The sequence below is a fragment of the Osmerus eperlanus genome, chromosome 19 (assembly GCF_963692335.1).
Source record: "Osmerus eperlanus chromosome 19, fOsmEpe2.1, whole genome shotgun sequence".
In the NCBI taxonomy this organism is placed as follows: Eukaryota; Metazoa; Chordata; class Actinopteri; order Osmeriformes; family Osmeridae; genus Osmerus; species Osmerus eperlanus.
Window position 1 is genome coordinate 14,160,630 of NC_085036.1, and position 9,331 is coordinate 14,169,960.

Below are 9,331 nucleotides of genomic sequence, written 5' to 3' on the forward strand. Positions count from 1 at the left end.
TTGCGTTTATTTCACCGTTGTAGACGATATATGGAATCTTTCAACAATGTATAACAAAATAGGAGTTGAATCTGCGTTTACATGTGTCTTTACACCAAATTCACGGGCAGGTGGTATTTTCTCATAGATGGAGAGTGATGACAGCAGTGACATTCATGGTGTTCTTTCAAGCGGGCGTTTACAGAGCGCTGGGCGGATGGAAGATATCCGAGCCGTGCTGGGAGGCGCCCCGCGCTCCAACCTCCCTACACCTCATCTTCAGACACAGCTGGAGTCTCTCCTGGAAGGAGCTGGTGGTGATGGTGTAGAGGATGGGGTTCAGGGCACTGTTGATGGGAAGGATGAAGATCACCACCCACAGAATGATGGTTCCTGAAATGGAATCAGTTGAAAACCATCAGACATGAGCACATTGATTGAATAGGTCATCGAGTAACCAAAAGCTTCTGACAGTACCTGTGATCTCCACTCTTTGCAAAGATAGGATTTTGAGGATGAATATAGGTATCCAACACATTGCGTCTGTGAAAACGATGAAAAAGAACCTCTTTGCTATGGACACTTCCTGGTTTAAGACGCTTTGGCGAGCTGTGCTGGCTGTTTTCCGCACTGAATAAAACATGCTGGTGTAGGAGAACACGATCATGATGAAGGCAAAGAGGTTCAATCCTGAAAATACAGAAAGATGTAGTATACATTATACAGTTCAACACAGGGATATAACAAGACTTAGTATGTGGGCCGACAGCGTCTGATCCTGTTGACGTTCTTCAAAACCACCCTTAGGAGTCTAATGTACCTCTCACCTAGAAATATTCCTGTCGAGTAGCAACGGGCTCCAGGCTTCTCCATGTCGTCTGAATGAAGTGGAAAACAAACTCCATTCCTGCCGTAGTAATTCCCAAAGGTCTGCTTGTCCCAGAAGGGGATCACGGCAATCATGAAGCCAAGGACCCAGATGAAGATCAAGTAGAACAGGGTCTGTTTGCGGCCGGCTCTGTAGTTGTGGAAAGGGAACACGATGCACAGATACTTCTCCAGAGTCATGTAGGTCAACAGCATGACTGACACCTCGGTGGACAGCATGGCTAGGCAGCCAATCAGCTGGCACTGCAGGCTCTCCATCCAAAGCTGTGCATGTCTGTTGTATTCTCCACAGTACTTGATGTCGAATGCACCGATGAAGAACAGGTAGACTCCCATCAAGCAGTCGGCACCTAGAATATCCGATTTGATAAGAATATCCGAGAAGTGCAGGTTTGTGTGTGGTGCTGGTTTTGTTTACTTCGAAATCTGTGTTTTTTTGTTTGTTTTTTGGAAAATACTTTCTTTTTTTATTACTCACAGCACAGCGATATGATGGCCATGGTATGGTGCTGGTTCTCAGATGCAACGCAGGACCTCAGGCAGATGACAAACACGTTTCCGAAGCAGATGACAGATGCCACGACCCACACGAACACACGCAGGATGATGTTGGCTAGCAGGTTTTCAAACGAGGAAATCCCATTGGTGTTCGGCTTACAACTCCGCACGTTCGGAGAGTAGCCGCAGTATTCAAACCTCTTAAAATATCTGAAGTGAAGGATGCAAAATGAGATGAACAATTTCAGAAACGACTCAAAGGCCCATTTTTGGTGGATGTTGTCTCTGAACACCTTTTAGACAACAGCAGGAATGATTGTGGATCAATATTGAGGCCTAAAGAGTCTCGGTAAACTCCAAGATTAAGTATGATATTAACTAAACAGATTATCTGACTTTTGGAAGATAAGACCCCCAAACACCATATTTGATGACATTGATCTACAGTGTAGGAAAGTATTCCAAATTAGCTGAAACAAAATCTTACAGAACACACTAAGTTAGGCTTATTATTGTTGTCCACCTGAGGTAAAACACACTAATGAGGCTAGCATGAGCTCACTTGTCATCAAGTTACAGTTAATGATCAACATCATCTTCCACCGCATCATAAATGCATCACAGGCCCACAAATCTTATACATGGTGCCAAAATAGTTCATTGGCAACAAATCATACAACATCTTGTTTGTTTACTCACTATTCTTTTCATGAAGCCTTTCTTTGTTTTGCATAAGAAGCTTTGGCCACCAAGCCAGTATCTACACATTTAGCTCTCCAGAGAAACTGACTGAAATGATCAGACAGAACTGTGTTGTAGTGATGTAGAAATGTGTCTTTGTGTTGAGCTACTCGTGCAATGCTGGGGGAATTAACATCTTATTTATAGCACAGTGGACCTCAAAGTATGAGCAGGGCTGCACACAAAATATGTACACATAGATGGATACTTACATGACTTAATAATGCATGTTTCATATGGGACTGCAATATGCAATTACATAAAGAACTGGCCTATGATTATGTAGTTTGAAAGGAGAGCAAGCCCAATCATGCCTCTCTACTCACATGTGTGAGAGGTTGCTGAGAGATCGAAACATCTGGATGCTGATATTGGGTATCTCCACATCCTCAATGCTCCTGACAAGCATCACACGAGAAGGCAGTGAGCATCTCTCCACTTCCACGGTAACAGTTTCTAGGTCTCTAGGTGGACTGTGACATGGAATTACTTACAGCGATTGCAAATTGACAAAACTGTCAAACTGATTGTCGTAAATGTGAGTCAGGGGGTTGTTTGAAATGTTCCTGAAAAACAAGAGAAGGTCATTACAAAGCATCTGATCTGGATTAATTTAATTCTTGGCTCTGTCTCATCTCATTTGTTCTCTGTGGTATAAATCACAGAGGGATTCAAAACACCAAACAATAAACACTTGGACTCAATGTTATCAGTCTGTTTTCAAACTCGATCCATTTCACTGTGGGAAGAACCTGAGAAATCACACAGCAGAGACAACAACTGAAAGTGTTCTACTATTAGCCTCCAATTGTGCCCAAAATGGCTTTGGCATGTGTACTCACAACTGCTTCAGGTTGTGAAGATTACGGAATAGAGATGGGGACAACTCCTCAATTTTGTTTACAGATAAGTCCCTGGAATGAAAAGAAAATCCTTAGATACATTGCACACTGCATGTGCACAGATTGGGGTGACTGGAATTACATGAACTCAATGGAAATTTTACTCACAAGTCTATTAAGCTTTGCATTTCATCAAATGTTCCTTCCTCAACGCCCTGTATTCTGTTTCCCCTTAGAGCCCTGCAAGAAACCTTGTACTTTAGGCGCTTACATACTTGTATTCATGCAACAACAATTGTAAACTAGAGAGGGTACAATTTCTGGGGAAATTGTAGGGTGTGCTTGCTTGCATCGGTTGCAGATGGGATTAACTGTAAATTTTACAACTGATATTACTTATTATTTATGAAGATTGCATAGATTACATGCATAGCCTACATTTGTTGCTGCTCATGTACAATTAAAAATACAAAAAGTGTAGCATGTCCCCGTACTTACTGTAACTCGCTCTGGATACGGGCGTCTGCTAAATCAATGACTAAATGTAAATGTGGAATGAACCTAACCTATATGACTTAAACGTCACCTTAAGTTTTTCCCTTCTACAGTAGTGATATTTTCAAGCATTTAGCCTACTCATAATATTGCATTCATTCATTGAGAACCACCTTTAAAACAAGCTGAACCCCCTTGAAACAAGCTATTCTAAGTAACAACGTTGTCACCGGCAGTACTGTATTAGATGGAATCACGATTGAAACAGTACCATCTGCTAACTGAAAATATGCCCCCAAAAAACGTAAATACGATTGACATTTATTTATGGGGAAATGGCTCATTCAAAAGAAGTTTGCTGGAAGCGATCATTGTCAATAACAATGCCAAATAGGACCATTTGATCTTAGACTAAAGCCCTGCACGGTGGAGAAGCTGACCTCGGTAAATTGTCCTACGAGCAAGCTAGCCTAGCTGCTGTTGCTAGCCAAAGTAAGGGGATTGTTTGAATGCGCCGGAAATGAAAAACGCTTTTGACAACAAGTTTAGGCTGTGGCATTGAAGACAGCGACACAAGCTTGAGTTTAAATACATTATTTAATGTGAAATTACTTACTGTACTGTACATGCAAGTCTTGAATTACTTAAATGTATGATGCTGCCAGTACTGTGCGCAACAGGTTTACTACATCTATGCACGTCGTATGTATGCGTCGTTGCTAACGTGTGCTGACGTGGTGAAGGCTTGCACTGATTCCCAAAAAAAGGCACTTTCGCCACTAAAAAAGAAATTTCAACTTAAACCGTGCAAGGAACCTAAATAAAAATACAAGCAACGCAATCGCAGACAACACGAACCTTTTGACACTGGCATTGTCTATGTAGCGCAAATATTGAGGGATCCTTAGGGGTGGGAAAAGAATAAAAAGAACTAGAGAGGGTACAATTTCTGGGGAAATTGTAGGGTGTGCTTGCTTGCGTCGGTTGCACAGGGGTCCGTTTTTGAATGACATTTTTACAACTGATATTTCTGTATATTTTATATAAAAATGCATACTTATTATTTATAAAGATTACATAGATTTAAAAGCATTTTTTTTGCTGCTCATTTACAACTGAAAATAAGAGTGAAGTGTAGAATGAAATAGATGTCTTCTCATTTCCCCTGCAAGAGGCAGCCTCATCGTTGAATCAAAACGAATACATTTGGCAGACCGGTGTAAAAATTTACCTAATCTCTATGACTTAAACGTCATTTTAAGTTTTTCCCTTCTCGTGATATTTTAAGGAATTTAGCCTACTCATATTGCATTCATTCATGAATAAAGAACCCCCTTTGAAGATTATTCTACGACGTTACCGGCATTAGAAGATGGAATCGCGATTCAAACAGTACCATCTGCTAACTGAAAATATGCCCTCAAAAACGTAAATAAGCTTGACATTTATTTAGTGGAAAATCGCTTCCATAAAAAGCTCACTGGTAGCGACCATTGTCAGTAACAACGCCAAGTGCGATATAGCCCTGTGTGGAGAAGCTTCCCCGGTAAATTGTACTACTACGGTACATTACTAGACTACTGCTGTGTTCGTTCGTCTTGGTAGCGATTGCGTTGGTTGAATTGGATTCAACGTTCCGTTGTATGGTTTAGGCTGAAATTAATTATTTTCATGAACAGATTGACAAAGTTTAGGCTGTGGCAATGAAGTTGAGGTTAGTAGTTACATAGACTTTTGGTTTAAGTAAGGGGAGTGCCGAACATGTTCTGTCGCCGTTTGACTTCCTACAGCTGTGTCGATGTTTTTGTAGTGTCTCACGTAGGCTACAGCGTTGCAGTGAGCAACACTGGTTTGAAACCACGGGTAATGATAATTTCACCCACAAATCGTTTACTTGTAATGTAATGTCATAATAAATCCTACAACGAAAATGTATTTGTGAGGAATGTTTATTTTAACGATTGAAAACAGATGCATCATAGACCACTGTAGTATGTGTTGCCCGGGCAACAGAGGCTAATGTCATGATACTAATGCTTCAGTGAAATAGTAGACTACCGTTTCCGAAAGTAGATGTGGGCCTACTTCCTTAATAATATCAGCAAATATTGTACATTACATTTCACAATTGTGTTTCACATCACAAAGTAAAATGAGTAAATAGTTATCACCCTGGCCTCTTTACCTGTGGCGTTTCTGCAGCTGCCTTGCAGTAAAGCTATAGTTAGCCTAGCTATCCCCCAAGTTAACAGATGCGAAACGACTGTTCTGCTACAGGTAGTCACGCGTGTTTTCGTGACGTTAGTGACATAGTAACGTTAGTAACGTCAGTGACTGTGGCTAGCAAATTAGCCACCGTTAGCTTCACTTTTCGCCACAAAAATTTAACTTGAGCCTAAACCATGCAACGGAACGTAAATCCCAATAGAAGCAACTCAATCGCTACCAAGACGTAACTTTTGACACCTAGATTGTCTATGTAGGCCAAATATTGACTGAGTTTTAGGGGGGCGAAAATAAACAATAATAATATATACGTGAGAGAACAATGGTTGTGCTCGCCGAAGGCGTGAGCACACCCAACTTCAACAGTTTTCCTCATTTCAGTCAATACATGCCAACATGCATTCTGTATTAATTATTTCCTTATTTATTCGATTTAAATAATATAATAAAACAAATAACTGAAAGAAAACAAAAATCAAAACAGATACAAACCTCAAGGAATAAAGATATCACAAAAAAGATATTCAAATCTATACATTTTCAGCATTTTGAAGAAACAGAGCTTCGCCTCAATAATTCACCCGCCTGATATTCACAATGTGGAATCCATACTTATCATGCAGGCTCCTGCCAGGCCAGGCATGCAGGGCCCCAACCCCACATCCCCACAGTTCAATTAAGAGAACTCACACATCGCACAATATGATTGAATTTCTTTTTTTTCTGACAGTCCTCATTGCTATCACTATCATATGACGACTGAGGGGCAATCAGCAGTTACAGAAACTGCCAAATCCACTTAAAGAGGATTCGGAAGCTCACTCTGACCTGAATCTCATTAGACACCACTAGCTGGTTAAGGTGCTGACACGAGCATCATGGCAGCTGTACCTTCAGTTTCACTTACGAGTGTTGAAGACGGCTTGGTTAGTTAGGAGAGCCAAACAATAGTCATCTTTAACCACATTCAACTCCCCGTTGGGGAAGATGTGAAAGTTAATTGCTTCATTCCATTACAGATACTTAAAGGGACTTAGTATTGAACGTTAATTCATCACCACAAAAAAGGCTTTCTGTGTGATTGAATTGTAACACAAAAACCCTAAACAGGTTTAAGATTGTCTCCTGAGACAGAAATATTTCCCCATCAAACTCACAGTACTGTCAGAGAGGTACACTCTTGAAAGCTTGAAGACCTCATGGATGAAATCCTGTTTCCCTCAAGTTCCCTGTAAATAAAAAGGACGTGTTTGACATTTGTCACCCTGGGTGCTGTAAACATCAATTACTGAGCGATGCTGCAATTAGGTTTGATCTTTGCAATAAAAAGTCATTTTCATGAAGAGTTTGTGAATTAGAACAGAGCACTATACTCCGCGTTGGTGTAGCCTACTGTCACTCACATCCAGTTCAGTCTGGGCATTTCCATGCATATAGACTTCTTGGGGATGAACTCAAGTGAATTGTTCAGAAATGACCTGAAACAAACACACATGCACTCACACATTCACGCAAACAAATAGGGAAGCTGGTTAAGATGTATTTCAATTATTCAGAGGGAGAGTGAACTGCGAAGCTCATACCATACAGCGCACATCAATACTTTACCCACACCAATACTGTACTCACACCAATACTTTACCCACACCAATACTGTACCCACACCAATACTCTACCCACACCAATACTGTACTCACACCAATACTGTACCCACACCAATACTGTACTCACACCAATACTCTACTCACACAAAAAATAACGATTTGAGACCCTCAAAGGACTTCTGTCTCAGCAACGTGATTCTATTTTCATCAACAATCCTGAAAATAAAGAGAATTAAAACAAATGAATCCACAGTCTCTGTGTTGTCGTTCAGTGGATGCAGTTCCCCGAGAGAGCAAACTCAGGACCCATTTCATTACTGCATAAACCGTGGTAATCCCTCCCACACTGAGCTGTAACTGGCAGAAGTGTTCACACATATGTGTCGTTGAGCCACTATGTTCATTCATGCCTTGTAGCCGTGGGACTGAAGCATCCATGAGGTAAATCAACTATGGGTTGTCATGGAGTAAACAGAGGTGTTTTGTACGAAGATGACTTTAAAGCAACTATGGGGCATTGCCCCATGACTTCACTTACAGCCACTCCAGGTTCCAAAGGTCCCTGAAAATGCCAGCTTTCAATGTCGTAATCCGATTCTGACTGAGAAATCTTATCACAGCAGGACCGGTGCACAGGAGGGGGAAAAAAAGCACACATCAAAGCATTTTGATGAGATATCTTTACCGATGAAAAGCATGACTAAAATATTAATGTTGGCCAATTTACAGCATATACTTTGGCAGTGTACGAAACAATCTATATTACAGGGACAATATCCATAAGTATCCTTAATATCTGTATTGTTTTCGGTAAGAGACAACTCTGCGACAGCAGATAACATCGAATATGGAAACACATCCACCTTCTCCTCATGCCAACTATCTGTGCATTCGTAGGAAGCGCAGATATTTCTGTTTGCTGTGGTCTGTTCCACATTCTCACTGAAGAGTCCCTCGGTTACGACTGCACACTTACAGAGAATTGCTCTGTAAGATGTATGATGTGAAAAGTAGGGCTTGTTGATTTTCTGTCAAACATCCTAGAGTTAGCTGTCACTCTAAAGACTACAGACCCACAGCATCCTATCCTCATAAATACTGACCTCGCTACCTTTATAGAGGTGGTGCTTTCAAGTGTGATTTTTTCTCTCTCGCTTAATTACAGACCAGGGTGATGCTATCTGAATTGTCCCTTATTGACAGACACTGGCTGCCTTTCAAAGTTCTGTCTATTCTGGCTAAATGGAGAGAGACATTCATACCCACTGGGCTCTGGCATGTCTACAGTACGAGGTTCACCACAAACCACAGACAATAAAAAATGAAGGATCTGTAAAATAATCTATGTAACACCCTGGAAAAGATCAAAGGAATTTAAAAGGGATTGTGCTGCTGGTGAAGGAGGGGGACTTACAGCCTCTTCAGAGAGTAGAGCCCAGAGAAGGCTCGCCTGGAGACGGTCGTGATCCTGTTGTTCTCCAGATGTCTGGAAGGTGAAAACATAGTACATCATCTCTGGGTATTCAGGTAGTCAAGTTGTGTGAAGTGCAATCTTGCAGAAGTGAGGGGCTACTGTTAACTATGGATAATGTCTTTTGATGGTGACATGTATACACCATCATTTGACACATGATTGATTATTGCATCTTCTACCTCAAACCATAAATATATATTTGTGTAAGATCCTACAGCGAGTTGAATAGAAGTGTCACTCATGTAAGCACCCAGATAAGTTCATGAAAACAGTACACCCAGGAACATCAAGAGAAAATCATTTGTGCTTCAAAAAGTTTCACAAAAGCTTCAAAAAAGAGTTTTCACACTCTATTTTGACCTTGAATGTCAAAAATTCTTCACTGCTCTGTTCCTTTTCATAAAGTCCCTCAGCGTCCAGGTAGAAGCATGCCATTATTTTCTTTCATAAGCCCTTTCCTAACAATTCAATTCAAATGACCACAGTTGGTCAGACATTATAGACACGTGGTGCCACGTGCATTTTTCTAAACAGAGGTTTGAGTTTATTCTTATTCACACAGTACAAGAGAACAAAGTATTGAG

The 9,331-nt window shown here is 40.9% G+C and overlaps 1 protein-coding gene across 1 annotated transcript in view; it reads right to left on the reverse strand.

Annotated features, from left to right (window-relative positions):
* Positions 1-9: 9 nt before the first annotated feature.
* The window catches only part of rxfp2l (relaxin family peptide receptor 2, like), a 13,741-nt gene continuing 4,419 nt past the window's right edge, over positions 10-9,331 (reverse strand). Inside the window, exons 6-18 of the mRNA XM_062486326.1 lie at positions 8,688-8,759; positions 7,812-7,883; positions 7,418-7,489; positions 7,073-7,147; positions 6,827-6,898; positions 3,117-3,188; positions 2,949-3,020; positions 2,601-2,672; positions 2,433-2,504; positions 1,346-1,575; positions 807-1,217; positions 457-669; positions 10-372 (exon numbers count right to left, since the gene is read on the reverse strand). Coding sequence (XP_062342310.1) covers positions 179-372; positions 457-669; positions 807-1,217; positions 1,346-1,575; positions 2,433-2,504; positions 2,601-2,672; positions 2,949-3,020; positions 3,117-3,188; positions 6,827-6,898; positions 7,073-7,147; positions 7,418-7,489; positions 7,812-7,883; positions 8,688-8,759 — 1,699 coding nt within the window. The 3' untranslated portion in view covers positions 10-178. The remainder of the gene's footprint in view (positions 373-456; positions 670-806; positions 1,218-1,345; positions 1,576-2,432; positions 2,505-2,600; positions 2,673-2,948; positions 3,021-3,116; positions 3,189-6,826; positions 6,899-7,072; positions 7,148-7,417; positions 7,490-7,811; positions 7,884-8,687; positions 8,760-9,331) is intronic.